The sequence below is a fragment of the Oryzias melastigma genome, linkage group LG24, assembly GCF_002922805.2.
Source record: "Oryzias melastigma strain HK-1 linkage group LG24, ASM292280v2, whole genome shotgun sequence".
In the NCBI taxonomy this organism is placed as follows: Eukaryota; Metazoa; Chordata; class Actinopteri; order Beloniformes; family Adrianichthyidae; genus Oryzias; species Oryzias melastigma.
Genome location: NC_050535.1, coordinates 16957676 through 16975369, shown reverse-complemented (window position 1 = coordinate 16975369; position 17694 = coordinate 16957676). Strand labels below are relative to the sequence as shown.

Sequence of the window (17694 nt, the reverse complement as noted above, 5' to 3'; positions counted from 1 at the left end):
TTTTGTTTATTTCTGTTTTTAATTGCAAAGTGCTTCAAGTTGCACAAGTATGAGAATCGCTTTTTTATAAGAAAAAGTTTCTTTGATTGAAAAACAGCTTATTTGTGACATTATTGTTTCACTGGTAATATTAGGTTGGAGGTGTGAGGGGCTGTAAGATAGCAGGAGAGTGTGTAAACAGATGGATGAAGGGAAGTGGAGGCGGGCTCACTCCACACCAACAGTCCCACCTACAACTCAGAGGCGAATTTCCAATAAACTACAGCCGCTCTGCAGAAACTATGTCCTAGAAAACACTTTTTTTTTTTTTTGGCTAAAAACGACAAAATCCTCATTAAAAAGCTTAAAATGGATCAAAAGATGATGAGAGTGAGTCTTAATGAGGGCCAGCACTGATGTATGCACTGACTTGTTTCACTGTTCTCAACACACAACCAACAAACAAGTGGTGACAGAACTGAAGCCAAACAGAGATCAGAATCCAAATCAGTGCAATAAACAAAACAGAATTTGAGTAAAAAAGAACTCCCATGTAGCACAACTCCTAACCAGCTGGGCAGTTAGCTGAAAATGTCACCACTAAAACCAGTAACCTGGCAAACACCTAGTTTTATAATGACAAGCGCTGGTAAAACCTGTGGGAAAATAAATTGTAAATAATTACAAACAATATTGTGTCACAATTTTATATTCATTAAAACTAGTACTGCCCCTCTCGCCCTAATGGAGTATACATGATCCAACAGATCTTTTTTTTTTAATTAAAAATGGTGTAACACCACATTATCCAATGGAAACAGAGGCTAATATCTAGAGTACTTTTAAAAATTTGAGTACTCTAATTTAGTTCTTGATACAGAACTGATGATGTGCAAAGGGTTTGCCTAAAATCATGAAAGCAACGAATGCCTCCTGGAAGTAATGACGGTCTTCGATCCTCACCCTGATCTGTCATGTTCTGCCTCAGGCTGCAGATTTACACACTTATTGCTAAATTTGTATTTTCCAGTGATATATTGTTGGACTGGAAAACAGGAAGTTGCTGCCAGACACCAGATCCTAACAGTTCTGTGCATCTTATATTCTGTTGAAATTTGCTTTAGCAATTCTTTGTAAAGTGGAAATGATACTTTCACTCTAATACAAGGATTATTTTCTGGATTAAAATAATAAATCTCCCGAATATAATTGAGGAAAACATGATTTAAATGTGTCTAAGGCAGGGGTCCCAAAATCTTTTTCTTGTGAGAGCCACATAACTTTTTTCTTCTCTGATGGGGGGGGGTCCGCGGTCAGTTTGTAGGCGAACAGAAAGTGTTTTCTGCTAGCTGTTCTGTCTGCGTTTTATGCTAACAGTGTTGTCTGTTTACGATTGATACTAATGGTGTTTTCTGTTAGCCGTTCTGTCTGCGTTTGATGCTAACAGTGTTGTCTGTTTACGAATTATGCTAATGTTGTTTTCTCTGGTTTTCGCCTGGTGTGTCTGATCATAAATATTTATGGTTTTCCAGAAAGCCACACATAACCAAACATTAACCCTTTCTGGGATATTCCCAGAAAAAGTCAGTAAATAAATACTTGTTGTTAATTTTGTTTTTAAAGCTCTTCATGATTTAGAAAGGGAACACTGTATTCTGGGATTTCAGTCTCAAAGCCAGATTGGGAGCAAAAAAAATATAAAATCAGACATCTCTGATGTTGTGTAGTTTGTGGACCCTTGGTCTAAGGACATAGGTTGGTTGAGTATGTTCCTCTAAGGTCACTTTAAATTTGAAAAAGGTTCATGTAATCCACCAAAACTAGCAACTAATTACACTGATCCCAAAACTGCCTTCTACACAAGTCAATTATGTAAAATCACTATATTTGAGAAGAGAAACATCTTACCAAGTCCAGGTATGAAGGTATTTAGGAAAAGACAGATGACAGCCAGAGGAAAAGGCATTGTGGGTATCGCAGCCCTCAAAGGTCCTTTCTTCTCCCTGACCTCCACCACCACTCCGCCCCCGGCAGTGGGACACCCAGCCATGGCTTTTGCCCCCAAATTATCTTTAGTTTTAGCGTTCCCCAGCATCGTTAGTCCTTCCGTCTGCGCCATCTGCTTCTTCTCTTTCTTTTGTGTCTTAAAAATACAGGCAGCTGCTGAGGATCAGGTGAACTATTCTGGAGTGAGTGGAGCCAAAAAAAGTGTCAACATTCAGACAAAATTAGCTATGATTGTAGAGCAGTTGTGGCAGCATGCTCACAGGTCCTGGAATGGTTCATAGTTTGGAAAAAACTTGGAAAAGTGAGTGAAATTTGAAGTTTTGGGAGGAAAGAAAAGCAAAAAAGCATCAAGATGAGTCCGGTCACAACAGTCCCATTAGGTCCTTAGATGTAAACACAAAGCTTCTTCTTCATCAGAGGTCAAGGATTTCTGCCTGTTGATTCCACATCCAACATGTTGTTACCGAAAATGTGGAAAAATCCTAAAATTCCCCTCCTTATATGTCAAGGATTTCCCTTGAACTGTTTCTGCCTCCCTTAAAGCTCGGCTTACTCCAGACGTACAGAGCGGCTACAATCCCCCTTCCTCTACTACATCTTCATCCCTCCCTCTCCTCTCCCTCTCCTAGTTTCCATTTAAAGGAGCAGCATCCCGGTGTAATGTTACACTTCAGCGAGGTGACATTCAACAAGCGGCTATTTGGAGCGCACTTAAACAAACAAAGAAATTCTATCAAGTTAATGCACTAACCATATGTTTGCTGCAGCTAAAAGCTGCGCGTTATTGTCTCTTTAGTGCACTCCAACACAAACCGGAGATTGTTTTTAATAATGGTGATAGAAAAAGAATTTAATGGATGCAAATGCAAAAGGAAGTGAATGCATGTGGGCTGATAAAGAAATAAAAGAAAACCTCTCTAATTATTCATGAAGACACTCTCTGTCTTTTTCTCTGCTCTCTGTCCTTTTTATATTTCTCCATCCCAATCTGCTGTCTTTTTAGTAGCAAAGAGGCAGCCTGAAATTAATCTCATCCTCTCTGTGTCCGTTTCATCTTCTTGGGCTCTTTCTCATCTTTGTTTGGTCTCTTAGCAACCCAGGAAGCAGTAGGTAATTATACTGAAGATATTGATCTCTTGTTTTAAGCTTTTTCTGTTCTCTCTCCCATATCTTCTCATTATTTCCACTTTGGTCCCGTCCTCTTTTAATTTCCTGTCATCTCTGAAATGCAACCGACAGTGTGGATGGCCCCGTCTTCATTGGAGCGATGAACTGGACGTTAGGCATCATCCCGTTACCATGACAACGCCTTGTGGAGAGGGATACAGCAAGTCAGATTGGCTTGGGGGAGTAATACAAGGAATTTGGGAATGTGCCTGGTTGTGTAATGATTAGTAACTGTTATTGGAGCAGTGATTTACGGTCTAATTACACAGTAAGCATGATAATCCCTAATTGTGAATCCCTCTCTGTGTTTGTGTTCTTTCTTCTCCCTACACTTCTAGAACTGCAAGCACACACATATACATAGTTTAGGTAGATCCCATCTGTCAGTGAAAGCTGACATTTGTGCATTTGTGCGTCCCTGTGTGTGTGCTCCTGTTGCGCACCAAATCACCACGGTGACCGGAGCTGTAACAGACTCTTTCCTTCCTTCCAACCTCCATCTCTTGACTGATTCACGCTGGCTATCATCTGTCGCCTCTTTTTCTTTAAGTACACTAACAGCAGATTGATTTTCATTCAGCTTTTAATATGCAAACACTCTTCCTTTGTGCGGCGGGAACTTTTATTAGAGATTGTGTTTGGAATCATTGCCCTGCAGTTTTGTCTCTCAGAGGTCTTTGACTCCATTTATCAACATGAGTTTAAGCCTTTATTGAAATGTTATTTTAGCAATTATGGACAATTATTTTGGGCTGGAAATTCCGAGCTGCAGCAAAAACACGGCCTGCAGGGATTTGGAGTTATAAACAGAACACAAATTGGAACGTGGGCATCAAAATCCAAGAACTTTCTCCACAGCTAAACTCAATAATTGTCACACATGAGGACCAGTCAGTGATACGAGACTGTCCCAAAAAATCTGATTGAAAGCCGAATAAAACTTTGAAGTTATATTTAACTCCTCAATTGTGTTTGGGTCAAAATTGACCCTCATTTTTACACTTAAAAAATTGGTCAATTTTGACCTGAACACAGTATAACAGTTAACACAAATGCCATGAACTAAATTCTGTTAGTTCCCCAAACGTTTGTTAAGCAGGTCTAAATGACCTGTTCAAAAAGAAAAAAAAAAAAAAAGTCTCTATTTATGCTACATTTGTGAATTCAGTCAGTAGTCATACTAAAACCTTCAATTGCGTCCGGGTCCAAATTTACCCCTATTTTTTTAACACTTAAAAAAAAAAAAAAGGTAAATTTAAGACTTAACACAATATAACGGTTAACACAAATGCCATCAATTAAATTCTGTCTGTTCCCCCAAGGTTTCGTAGATGGGTCTAAATGACCCATTAGAAAAAAAATCTCTATTTATGCTACATTTGTGAATTCAGTCAGTAGTCATATTTAACCCTTCAAACGTGATCAGGTCAAAATTTACTCTCATTTTCACTCTTAAAAAAACTGGTCAATTCTGACCCAAACGCAGTGTAACGGTTAACACAGATGCCTTCAACTAAATTCTGTCTTTTTCCCCAAGGCTTCATAGGTGGGTCTAAAGGACCCGTTCAAAAAAGAAATCTGTAAAAAATCTGTATTTATGCTACATTTGTGAATTCAGTCAGTAATTCAGAAAAATGTGAAAAGTTTTCTGCCATATGTGTATCTCACTGAAATAAACATTTTATTTTACGCTTGGGTCAAAAAAGCCCCATCGTCATATGAAGACATGATATTCATAACTAATAGTATAGATCTAATGAGTTTCCTGACAACAGTTAATTGTTTTGTTTTTTTCAACAACATCAACTTTATTTTGCCACAAAATTTTACATTCTTAATATTTTTTTGAGACCAGTATGTCTTTATGTATGGATTTAATGAGTCAAACCACTTTTAGTGAAAGTTCACAGAATTTAGCTTATAGATTATATATCATAGTTGCACATCTAAGGAATTGATAATTTACATGAAATTCAAGTTAAAAAATCACATTTAAGTATTTTTGTTATTCATAATTATAATCTTATGCATTTTTTAACCAACTAACCAGCATCAATAAAAAACATATTTTAAGAAAAGGTTAAAGTGAAGCTTTTAAATGAAATATCACACCTTTTTTTATTGTAATCACTGATTGGTAGGATGATTTTCCTATAAAATAGTGAACACTGGGTAATCTTCTACCCACATTTTAAGAGTCAATGTTTTACCACAGAATAAGTTTATTTTCATTGAAAATATTTATCTTTTCAATTTTGTTCCAAATGTTTTCTGAACACCGGCATTTAATCAATAAGTGGATTGATTTTTGTTTCTTTCAAATTAAAATTTTTTTAGCTTTAGTTTTCTGAGAAATCTGCAGAATTAGCTTTGTTTTTTACATTTATAAAGTTAAAAAAATAAATCCTGATAGCTGTGTTACGTCAATAATTTAAATTATTTCTGTTGATCAGCTTTTTTGTTTATTTAGCTTGTGGCACATAATTTGGAAAAAAAGGGTTCGAACCCCCAATGAGAGCTTTAAACAGCCATGAGGCCTTTTCTTTCAATTTTTTCCTCCAAGTTTGCGTCAGTGGCAACATTGTCTGAAGGAGGAGCACCCACCACTGACTCACTGACTCACAAGAATGATCTGCCTACACAGCCTGACAGTAATCACACCTCACAATAACTCATGCACACCGCCAGAACATTCTGAAAGCAACAAGATCACTCATCCACATTTCTGTCAGAAAGGCTGATGAAGACAAGATGCACCTTTCTGCTTCGAAATGACAGTCGCAGACACATTGTTGGCGTTTCTCTGGAGGGATGGTCAGTCATGAAGAGTGAGAAGCTTCCAGCTCCTTCTGTGATTGACGCCTTTGGGATGTCAGGAAACACGGTGGACAAAAAAATGTGTGAAATGTTCTTTCAAAGTTAGTTTTTGGCTATTTTAATGGTTCCATTATCATTTATTCTGCACTTTCTGCTCTTGTGGAGAACAAGAAGCTACGCACCAAAAAGTTCTTGGTTGATTAAAGGAGATAAAACTCCATAGTGGTAAATACTTCCTATAGATATTAAATCCTGCTGCTGTTGCTGGACGTTTTTCATCCAGTCCTTCTGCTCACCTGGCAGATGTGGCCAATGAGCCTTAATTTGCACCTGCTGACTATTTAAGACAGAGGAGGACACACCAAGACAGGCAGGGAGCAGAGAAGCCAGTTGAGGATGGTCTCTTTTACCTTCTTTGTCGTCGACAGTCTTGGACTGCTGGGTTTTGTTATTTTAGTCTGGGTTGGACCTTGGCGGTCTTGGACTGCTGGGTTTTGTTTGTTTTCTTTAGGTAGTTCTGGTCACACCGCCCTTAGCTGGGGGCTGCCGACTCCGACGATTGACATGGCTGGGTCAGCCGTCTCCCTGACATATTTGATGTTTGGTCAAGGTTCCAATCCCCTCTGCTTTGTCTTTTTGTTTTAAGCGGCACACTAATTGTTTTTACCTTTTGCTTTTCAGGACACAGTTTCTCTGTTTCCTATATTTAATAAACTGTGTTCCTTTTTCTCTAGGTCTGCCCATTGGGGCTTTAACAATTGGGTGCTTGTAAGAAGTAGAAAAAAAACTTCTTAATCCTTTAAAATTTTTTCTTCTTTCTTGAATTGAAAATGAAATCTGAAAAACTATCTCCATGGAGTTTTTATTTATCAAGTTCCAGGCACTTGATTTGAGTGTTTTTTAGTTTTGACTGACTATGAAACGGTGTCACATGGGTCAAGTAGAGGCTCCATTAGCAACAGGATAATTAAATGCTTCTGCATGAGTACTAATGTTTTTCTGAAACTGTCCTTTTAGTTATAGCACTAGACAAAGTTATTTCCATCAGTGTTCCTGATCATTTCATAGAGCATAAATATTCAAATACTGTCAACTGATGGAAAATCTTCGTACGTTCAAATACATGTAATAGGTAGACTTGTTATGGTTTGAGAGTTTCTCCACCACAATATGACAAAACACAATGATCTATGGCTGCAATTAAAGATTCACAAATGCACTTTATTTTTTCATCCTCTTAGTTTCCTGTGTTTTGAAAACCACCACAGTTTCCAACACAGAAGCTCTCAAGCCTCTCCAGCTCTGTCCTTGTTTCACACTAATTACATCATATGCAGCAGGTCCTCCACAGTCTAATCAGAGCTGCTTCTCCAGCCACATGCAACAGAGCCTCTTTCATGAGCTTATCTGCATATTGCAAAATCATAGAACTGTGTCTGATGTGAAGGAGTCCATCTTAAAATATGGGTCTGATGCTATTTTAAGTGCAGCACAGGGGAAGCGGTGCTGAAGAAGTGCCAGGAGATTTTGAGGTCAGTTTATTTTGACTTGTCAAAGGCGATGTAGCTCACCTACTTTAATGCTTTTGAGGGACATAAACTGATGCTGAACAGTGAATGGATAAATAAAACTAAACACTTTTTATTCAAATAAATCAGAAAATCCTTTCTGGAGTGAGAAAACAGTGACACCTGGTGGCTGTATTCTTTATTGCATGTAAAAGACGATCAAAATCAAATCAAAATGCAACAAATCTGTTTTTTTATTTGTAATAAGTTTATTTTTATATATATAAATTTATCATTTAATCGACCACAATCCTAAGAAGTTTTAACTTTACTTTTTTACTAAAAAAAAGAAGACTTTGCAAGGGAGGAAAATAAGAACAGCAAGGATCAAAATAAGTATTTTAAACTGTTTCATTGTTATCAATATTATAACCTTTAGCTGAGCTGTCACTACAAATCCTGAAAGAATCTTGTATTAGTGTTGGTCAATACCAACATAGACTCAAAAATTGGGAAGGACACATGGGAGAGACGAAGCTTTGTGCTGCGGGTGATTGTGAGTTTTTGGCCATGAAGGAGACCTTCACAGAGCCTCTGACCACCAGAGGGAGCCCTCACCAGAGTTTAAACCCTGCCGTCTCCACACTACAACTCCCATCAGCCACTGCCACGGCTTCCTGTCTGCACAGCTGGTTTCCATCATCATCAATACCATCTAGCATTTAAACCCACCTCAGCCATTTTTCCATGTGAAGTCTTGTTTTTGCTTTGTAGACAGTCTGAGCATTTGGTCTTGTCTACATTCCCTGGTGTTTGACCGTCACCTTCTTTCTGTGTCCTGCCTCATTCCTAGCTTTTGACCTTAGCCTGGGTTTGACTGCACCTCTGCCTTGTTTCATGCCTGTTTTTCTTATTATTAAAATCCACGGCTGCACATGGATCCAACTGCGTCTGCCTCTTCATCACACTGTAACACTTCCCACAGTTTATGTAGACTTGCAGACCCAGCATTAATGTAGCTCACCTATTTTAATGGTTTCATGGACTGATGAGGCTTTGATGACATGAACTGATGTTAATATATAGTGTACTAATGAACATTTTATTTTTATTTGTAGTTTTCTTCAAATAAATCTGAAAATCCTTTTTGGAGTGAGAAACAGTGACACTTGGTGGTTGTAATCTTTATTACATGTCAAAGACAATTTAAATCATATTGAAAGCTAAATAGAAACAAACTTTTTTTTGTTACAATAAGTTTAAGTTTTTCTATATTTGACATTTAGCTTTTATCATCGACAAGGCAAAGCAGTTTTCAAGCAACATTTGAAGGGCTTTTTTTTCAGCTGTAAATATAAATCAGCCCTTAATATTTCCTAGCTGTATCTTCTCTGCTTATCTTTAAAGGTTTATAAATCCAGTAACTATGAATTTTGGGTGAAAGTGGAGCGGCGCTTTACTGGAGGACATCCACAAGTTTCTTCACCCACTCCTTGGACGGGTCAACACAGATGTCTCGGTTATTTGTCATTGTAATACTGAAAGAATAAAAGAAAATGCTAATCAGTTCCATTTAACATTCTTAGTTTTTAATACAATCCACTTGAAAAATGGTAAAAAGAACTTTCAGTTTTTACTATTTCAAATTCAGATACTTTTTGTGTTTTGTGGTGCATTTTCTAATGAATTTGAACATTGTAATTGAGTGAATCTGAAGAATTCTAGATTATATTTGAAAGGAAGTGTCAGAATAAACACTTGCATAACACCTCTCTTGGGACATAGTATGTCCGTGTTTCTGAAGCTCTGCACCACACGTGTAGGTATCTTTTTCTGGTAGAAGTTTTTGCAGCATAAATGCGGCTGGATGATTTGTGAACCAGCATTGTGGCGGGGGCCACGGCTGCTAGCGTCCTGGACGGGGGGAGTTGCTTGTTGGGACCGGGGACTCTGGTGGGCGGGACCGATTGCATTGGTTGCCGGGGCCGTTGTTGTTCCAAGGAACGTTCCCTTTGCTAGAACGTGTACCCCCGGTATCCGGCATCGTTGGGGAAAAGTTGTGTTTAATGTTAAAATAATTATTTGTATTTGTAAAAAAAAATTATACAAATAAAAGAAAAAAATTGATTGTTTACTATTTCAAATTCAACTTCTATTTGTATATTTAAATGTGTTTTTCTAATGAATTCAAACACTCTAACTGAGGGAATCTGATTAATTCTGGGTCAAAGTGTAGAGGCGTCTTACTGGAAGCCAATGATGATTTTCTTCACCCACTCCAAGGACGGGTCTACACAGATATCTGGGTCAGAATTCCTCTCAAAACTGAAGAATAAAATGAAAAAGTTGCTCAATTTTGTTTAAAGTACTTCATTTTTAACACAATAAACTTGAAAATATTGGCGTAAAGACTTTTCAGTTTTACAATTTCAAATTCAAGTGTTATTGTGTTTTGTGATGTATTGTAATAGAGTGAATCTGAAGAATTCCAGATTATACTTGGAAGGAAGAGACAAAATAAACACTTACATTACACCTCTCTCGTCACACTCTTTGCTTGAGGATTTGAAGCCCGTCACCGTATTTTCAGGTATCTTATCCGTGTTGAACCTTGTGCAGCACACTTGTGGCTGGAAGGCAGCCGTATCAACGACTGAGAAAAAAAAAGTTGCATCTGAACTCATCAGAATTTCCTAATCAGATATTGTTCAGAGCGGGGGTCCCCAAACTGCAGATCTGTCCCACCTCCACATGTTGCCCGGCCCCCTGAATGATATCGGAGATTCATTATTGTTTTGGGTTTATTTTCCCTCAGCCTGGCCCTGCGATAGAGACCCGCATCGAACCTTTATTCAACCCTTCTGCCTAATTTTGGCTAAAAACTAGGGGTGTAGAGAAAAAGTCGATTTGATGATATATTGTGATATTTTGTTTGGCAATGCTTGTATCAATTTAAAATGCAAAAAAGACTATATTTAATTAATTGCTTAAAATTTAGCGAGAACCAGCTTGTGTTAAGTTCATTCAGCCTCGCAATTTTTGTTGTTATGAGACATGTACTACTGTACTTCCTGCTTGGGATGAGTATTGAAAAATGTTCGTGTAGAAACCTGGGATATATCGTAATGTGTCGTATCATGAGACACATATATCGCCAGACTTCTTCCAATACACACCCCTACTGAAAATGGCATGGTCTTATTTAAAAAAAATGCCTAATAGTTAAAAATGTGATCCGAATGGGTCATTTCTCTCAGTCACTTTTACAATCTCTAGAAACAAAACAGCTAGCATAGTGGTAAAATATTATCTAAACTCTAAATTTGCCTAAAAAATATAAAAAAGTCAAGTTTTGACAAAACAGCTAGCATAATGCTGAAATAACTAAACTCCAAATTTGCCTAAACAAACTTTTAAAAAAGTCTTATTTTGACAAAACAGATAGCATAATGCTAAAATATTAGCTAACGTCCAAATTTGCCTAAAAAACTAAATAAGAAGTCTAATTTTGACAAAAAAGCAAGCATACTGCTAACATAATGTCATTTAGACACACCCTGGGATTTTTACTCCTTTTCTGTGACCCCACAAACTAAACTCGGCCCCACTGTCAGAGAAGAAAACAGTTATTTGGCCCTCGCAAGAAAAAGTTTTGGACCCCAGGTTTAGAGATGTAATCGACTCACGCTCAGATGCCAGGACGGCGACTGATGAGAAGAGCAGGAAGAGGGTCACCACGGCGACAGAGGCTTTCATCATCATCTGTGTCATGGTTGATTCTTTGAGCTGCTTGCTGGTTGAACGGAGTGTCAGTGATTGCTCTTCCTGCTGATCTCACAACCTTTTTTGTGTTGAAGCAAACGCAAGTTTCATGACGAGCTAAAGACAAACCTCAAACCAGCATGAAAAAAGCTCAGCAGTGGAAAGGAGGAGGGACACTTTTCATCTCAATTACTGAACGTTAAGATCCAGCCATGACCCATCTTCAGTGGAAGGAGAAAGTGGAGGATATGAACTAACTTACCCTTAAACTTACCCGGGTATGTAACATACTCTGCTTTCTGGAACAGGGTTCTGCTGGATTTTAGTCAACAATCTGCACAAATTCTTCCAAAGCATGAAAAAGATTTTATCTTGATCTTGTGGTGAACAAGAAGCAGCACGACACATAGTTCTTGGTAGATTGAAGGAGATAAAACACATGAACAAATGAGGTCTGCAAACTACAAAAAGTGATTAAAACTGGCTGTTCTTAAGAAGCTTTTTTTGACTAAATATGAAAAATCTTGTTGGAGTTTTGTGCATAGCATTAAAAAAGAGCTTTTTTTTTTTTTTTTTAACCAGGTTTCCCTAATCATTTTATGGAGCATAAATTTTCATTCTAAATATATTAACTGTAACACTTCTGAGTTTATTTAGACTTACAGAAGCAGCATTAATGTATCTCATCTACTTTAATGCTTTCATGGAATGATGAGGCTTCTATGACTTGAACTGATGTTAATATATAGTGTATTCATGAACATTCTATATTTATTTATAGTTTACTCAATTTAATCTGAAAATCCTTTCTGGAGTGAGAAACAGTGACACCTGGCGGTTGTAATCTTTATGACATGAAAAAAACATTGAAATCAAGAGGAAATTTTTATTAATTTTTTTGTTACCAAAAGTTTCAGTTTTTACATATTTAACATTTTGTATTTAATCAGTCAGAATCCAAAGCAGTTTTGATATTTGGCTTATTGAAAATAAAAATGGAGAAAAAAAATTCCCAATAATACAAAACAGGGAAAATATTTTTTTGTGTACACCTTTAGAAGATTCATGATAAACTGTCTCAAAGCAGCAGAATATGTTTTGCAATACAGGCAACATTTAATGAGCGTTTTCTTTAGCTGTAAACATCCATCCATCCATCCATTTTCTTGACCGCTTCGTCCCTTTCGGGGTCGCGGGGGTGCCGGAGCCTATCCCGGCTACTGAAGGGCGAAGGCGGGGTACACCCTGGACAGGTCGCCAGTCCGTCGCAGGGCCTCAATCACACACTCAGTCACTCACACATTCATACCTAGGGGCAATTTAGAGTCACCAATTAACCTATGAAGCATGTTTTTGGACGGTGGGAGGAAGCCGGAGTCCCCGGTGAAAACCCACGCATGCACGGGGAGAACATGCAAACTCCACACAGAAAGGTCCCAGCCGGGATTCGAACCGGGGCCTTCTCGCTGTGAGGCGAGAGCGCTAACCACTTGCGCCACCGTGCAGCCCAGCTGTAAACATAAAGCAGCCTTAATATTTTCTCGCTGTGTCTTCTCTGCTTATTTTTAAAGGTTTATAAATCCAGTAACTATGAATTCTGGGTCAAAGTGGAGCGGCGCTTTACTGTAGGGACATTCACGAGTTTCTTCACCCACTCCCTGGACGGGTCAACACAGATGTCTCGGTTAGTTGTCATCGTAATACTGAAATAACAAAAGAGAAAGTTTATACATTTCATTAAACATATGTCATTTTTAATACAGTCTCCTTGAAAATATTTGTAAATATAATTTTCAGTTTGTACTATTTTAAATTTAACTACTTTTTGTATTTTGTGATCCATTTTATAATCAATTCAAACATTGTAATTGGAATCATTGGAATCTGATCAGTTCTTGATTATATTTGGAAGGAAAAGACAGAATAAAAACTTACATAACAGCTCTCTTAGGACACAGGTTGTCCGTGTCTCTGAAGCTCTGCACCAAATGAGCAGGTAACTTTTTCTGGTAGAATCTTGTGCAGCATGCTTGTGGCTGATAACCAGCTGTACCAACAATGGAGAGAAAAAAAAGTTTTAACCAAACTCATCAGAATTTCCTAATCGTATGTTCTGAGAGAAATTTGAATTCAGTCGACTCACGCTTAGATGTCAGGACGGATGAGAAGAGTATGAAGAAGGTCACCACGGCGACAGAGGCTTTCATCATCATCTGTGTCTTGGTTGATTCTTTGAGCTGCTTGCTGGTTGAACGGAGTGTCAGTGATTGGTCTTCCTGCTGATCTCACAACCTTTTATTGTGTTGTAACCCCTATGTGTGTTTGAAAAAAAAACACACACCAGCATGACGACAAACCTCCAACCAGCATGAAAAAAGCTCATCAGTGGAAAGGAGGAGGGACACTTTATATCTCAATTACTGAACGTTGGAAGACCCAACCATGACCCATCTTAAATACTCTGAGAAGGAGAAAGTGGAGGATACTAACTTGCCCTTAAACTTACCCGGGTATGTAACATACTCTGGTCTCTGGAACAGGGTTCTGCTGGTGTGGTTCTGGTGTTTCCATAAGGATTTCTAATCTGAACATCAGCTGCCGTTTACACTCTGTAGAAGCAAACTTGTTTTGATATAGCCAAGGGCAGCGCCATCGGCTCTGAGGAGGGGGGGGTCCGATCAGATAAGATAAGATTGGTTCAGGCGCCAGGTGTTGCTTTTGTACAGCTGGCTGAGTCCTTCGCTGGTCTGACTGTCTTTGAGGCGAATTTCAAAATAGGATGGAATGATGGCAATTTAGGCCAGTCAAGTTCAAAGGTCAGGAGCACTCTGCTCAGTTGGGCAAAGAGGCAGATTGTGATCCACTTGTGAAAGTCCGTCTCTAAGAGTCTCTACTTCTCGAAGTATCCTCCCAAAGAGATCAGACAGCTCGTCTCTCAACGTCTTCAGTTCCCTTCTCATGAGCTTCACCTCCGAGACCGCCTGATAGTTGAAATTGCAAAGTTGGACATAAAATATGACTTTGTTCACGCTGGAATTGAACAGAAAATACTCAGAATACAGAGATCTTGTGTATATTAATCAATCTGATGAGAATGTAACAGTATTTATTATGGTTCAATGTTCCCTCTATTTTTGTGTGAGTCTGATCAAACACAGAAACTCACTGAGCGATCCTTTGACCACGATGAGTAACTCTGAGGGATCACTCTGTAGACACGTCTATATTTCAACTGAAATCTCAGATCTTAACAAGTCATGTACCGTATTTTCCGGACTATAAGTCGCGGTTTTTTTCATAGATTGAATGTCCCTGCGACTTATACTCCAGTGCGACTTATATACGAATTTTTAATGATGAGATATGGACCGTAAGTCTAGAGTGATGGTGATCTATGCAATTACTTTATTTACTTTAGTTATTCAGGCGTGGCACAGAGGACGAAGAATTTAAGGGATTTAGTGATATGGAGTGAGATTGCGTGCAATTAATTACAGTAAAGATACAAAGTTGATGAGTTCTTGAGGCTATAGTTAAATAAAACTGTTGTGTTATATAAATGCTACACCTTTTCGTTTTTTTCATGATGCTAATATGTGTTGACACATATTCAGCCTGTTTTCTATTCACTTATGAATGTTATAACTTACCTTCCAGGATGATGTAATATCGTTTTTTTCAACCAGTTTGTAAAATAAATTACTTGAAAAAAATGCGACTTATACTCCGGTGCGACTTATGTATGGTTTTTTCTTCTTCATTATGCATTTTTTGGCCCCTGCGACTTATACTCCGGTGCGACTTATAGTCCGAAAAATACGGTAGCTTATTAAAAGAATGATACTAATGAACTCATTTTCATCAAATTGTGTTTACTATAAGTGTTTTGCAACAATAACTAAGAAAAGTAATAAATCAGGGAGTGGGTCCAGCTGTCTGGGAATACATTCAAATTCAACTTTACTGGTTTAATACTTGTCTTGTTACTAAGCAACTTAAAGTGTTTTCAACAATAAATGAATAATAGAAAGATCAAAATAGCATTTAAATATTAAACATACAAACCAAATAGAAACACAAACTCAACACACAATACAATCATGATAAATTGAATCACTTGTTATAACAATTTATAAAATCAGTTAAAACTCTCCTTCCTTCTGGTCCTGGTTAAAGGCGTCCAGTCGAGTTTTGAATCAACAAACAGATTGATGATATTTTTCTTAACATTAGAAAGAAGATCATTACAGTATTGTTTCTAAATGTTATGATAATGTATTAATATTTCAGAACTGCTCTGAGAGAAGCTGTAGTCTGGGTGGGATCATTGTGTGGAAGATGTGTAACATGTCCACATTTTAGAGACGACTTTTGTTTCCCCCTTGAAATCATGCAGCATTTTAATGAGCATTTTACTACTAATTATGCCTTAAAATGTGACTTTATTAAATATCATATTGTCATCCATAAAAGAAAATTCTTGGCAGATGACGCTAAAGTAAGTAAATCTGCTGCTTCTGGATTTAAAGTTTACCTGATATGAGCGTCACAGTTCAATACTTATAGAGCAAGAAAAAATAAACCCTGAAATCCTTCTATTCCACAGATGAGGATTTATAGAGAAATACTATATAAAAAATTTAGATTGTTTCAAGTTCACAGTTCCTGACATTCATTGCAGGATCAAATTTAAATAGAACTCTTGTAAATCTGTGAACATTATAACTAATATGAACTGCAACAATTTAAGCAGTTCTCTGAAGTTTTGACAGCTGGATGTCAAACACAATCTGAACTGAAACAATTTAAAATATTTAGAACTGACTTAGTCGTCCACATAAACAACAGCAGCACAAGTAAAGTGCAGTATTTCTCAGCTGTTAGTCCTTTATTCATTTACCTTTACATTTTTTTTTGCAAAAAAAATGTATCTCGGTTGTTTTTAGCATTTATTATACTTTTATTATCCGACTACCGTAGGAGGAGCAGAGATTTTTTGCAGCAGACCCCCTTAAGGTACATTAAAGTGGTACTGAATAAATAAAATGTTTATTATGAAAAATGTCGTATTGAATTGTCGAACCCGTATTGAATGGTTCAGTTTTATATTGAATAGTTTGATTTGTTTACTGTCAAATCAATCCAACGTGGCTCTAATTTGATTGGATGTTGGGCCGACACCACACACGATGTAAACAATTACATACAGAGACCACGGCGCAGGATTTCTCAACATACTTTTTACTTCTTGGATTTTGGGGAAAATAGCAATTCTTTCCAAGTCAGAGGGCCAAAGTCCGAGTCAAGTCACGAGTTATTTACTGTAAATGAAAGTCTGAGTCAAGTCATGAGTAAAATGTTTGTAAGTCCAAGTCGAGTCTAAAGTTATCAAATTCATCACTCAAGTCTGACTCAGTCGAAGTCATGTGACTCGAGTCCCCACCTCTAGGAAACAGTGTACAAAAAGTGTGCAACTGTGCATTCAAAGTTCCAGTTTCCCTTATTTTGATGGTTCTTAAACGCTCTCAGCTGCAGTTGAGTTCCGTAGATTCTATTCTGCCGTTGCACAAATTCTGCCAATGCATGAGAAAAATGTGATCTTGATCTTGTGGTGAACAAGAAGCAACACGACACAAAGGTGTTGGCAGATTGAAGGAGATAAAACACATGAACCCAAGAGGTGTTCAGCCTAAAAAAAAACCTTAAAATAGTTCTGATATTTAAACTACAATTCTAATATTAAAGATGTTAAAAGTGATTAGAAACCTGTGGAGAGCTGGCTTTTTATGGTAATTCTGTTCTGAGAGAAGCTTTTTTCAATAAATATGAAGAATTTTGTTGGATTTCTGTGCAAAGCGTTAGAAAAAGCATATATTTTCTTTGTCCATCTGCATTCCTGATCATTGTACTATAGATCAACAATATTCATTCTAGTAATATTAACTGAGTGTAATACTGCTCATAGTTTATTTAGACTTGCAGAAGCAGCAAATAATGTAGCTCATCTACTTTAATACTTTCATGGAATGATGAGGCTTTTATGACACGAACTGATGCTAAACAGAGCATATTCATAAAAAAATGTATATATATATATATATTTATATTCTCCAAAACAACTTGAAAATATTTTATGGATAGAGAAACAGTGACACCTGGTGGCTGTATCCTTTATTACATATAAAAGGCAACTAAAATCAAAATGAAAACAAAAAAGTTAGCTTGTTGAAGGTTTGATTAACTATTTGTATCTTAATAAAGCAGAATGTGTTTAAGCAGCAGAATATATTTGAATATAGGCAACATTTGATGTGCGTTGTAAATACATAATAATAATATATAAACCCAGCCTTATTTATTTTATTTTTTTTGCTGCCTCTTCTCTGCTTTTCTTTAAAGGCTTCTAGATCCAGTAACTATGAATTCTGGGTCAAAGTGGAGCGGCTCCTTACTG

General features: G+C 37.3%; 3 protein-coding genes and 1 long non-coding RNA gene across 6 annotated transcripts in view; 2 read left to right on the top strand and 2 right to left on the bottom strand.

Moving 5' to 3' along the window:
* The window catches only part of stum (stum, mechanosensory transduction mediator homolog), a 17841-nt gene extending 15280 nt beyond the window's left edge, over nt 1–2561 (bottom strand). Inside the window, exon 1 of one of the 2 annotated variants that reach the window (XM_036210495.1) lies at nt 1888–2561. In XM_036210495.1, coding sequence (XP_036066388.1) covers nt 1888–2098 — 211 coding nt within the window. In that variant the 5' untranslated portion in view covers nt 2099–2561. The remainder of the gene's footprint in view (nt 1–1887) is intronic. The other variant, XM_024290996.2, reaches the window with a different exon arrangement.
* The window catches only part of med23 (mediator complex subunit 23), a gene marked incomplete in the record, with an annotated part of 129350 nt that overhangs the window by 21823 nt on the left and 89833 nt on the right, over nt 1–17694 (top strand).
* LOC118598143 lies at nt 2819–4290 on the top strand. Its single transcript, XR_004947246.1, has 2 exons — nt 2819–3096; nt 3226–4290. It is a non-coding gene; the product is annotated as an uncharacterized LOC118598143 (long non-coding RNA).
* LOC112157902 (C-C motif chemokine 13-like) lies at nt 12750–13896 on the bottom strand. Of its 2 annotated transcripts, XM_036210497.1 has the most exons (4): nt 13747–13896; nt 13384–13552; nt 13176–13287; nt 12750–12943 (listed from the first exon to the last, which is right to left on the bottom strand). In XM_036210497.1, the coding sequence occupies exons 2-4, from the start codon at nt 13451–13453 to the stop codon at nt 12829–12831; spliced, it is 297 nt and encodes a 98-aa protein (XP_036066390.1). In that variant the 5' UTR covers nt 13454–13552; nt 13747–13896; the 3' UTR covers nt 12750–12828. The 2 variants fall into 2 exon arrangements, with proteins under 2 accessions (XP_036066390.1, XP_024146768.1); XM_024291000.2 differs by lacking the exon at nt 13747–13896 and having other exon boundaries at nt 13384–13613.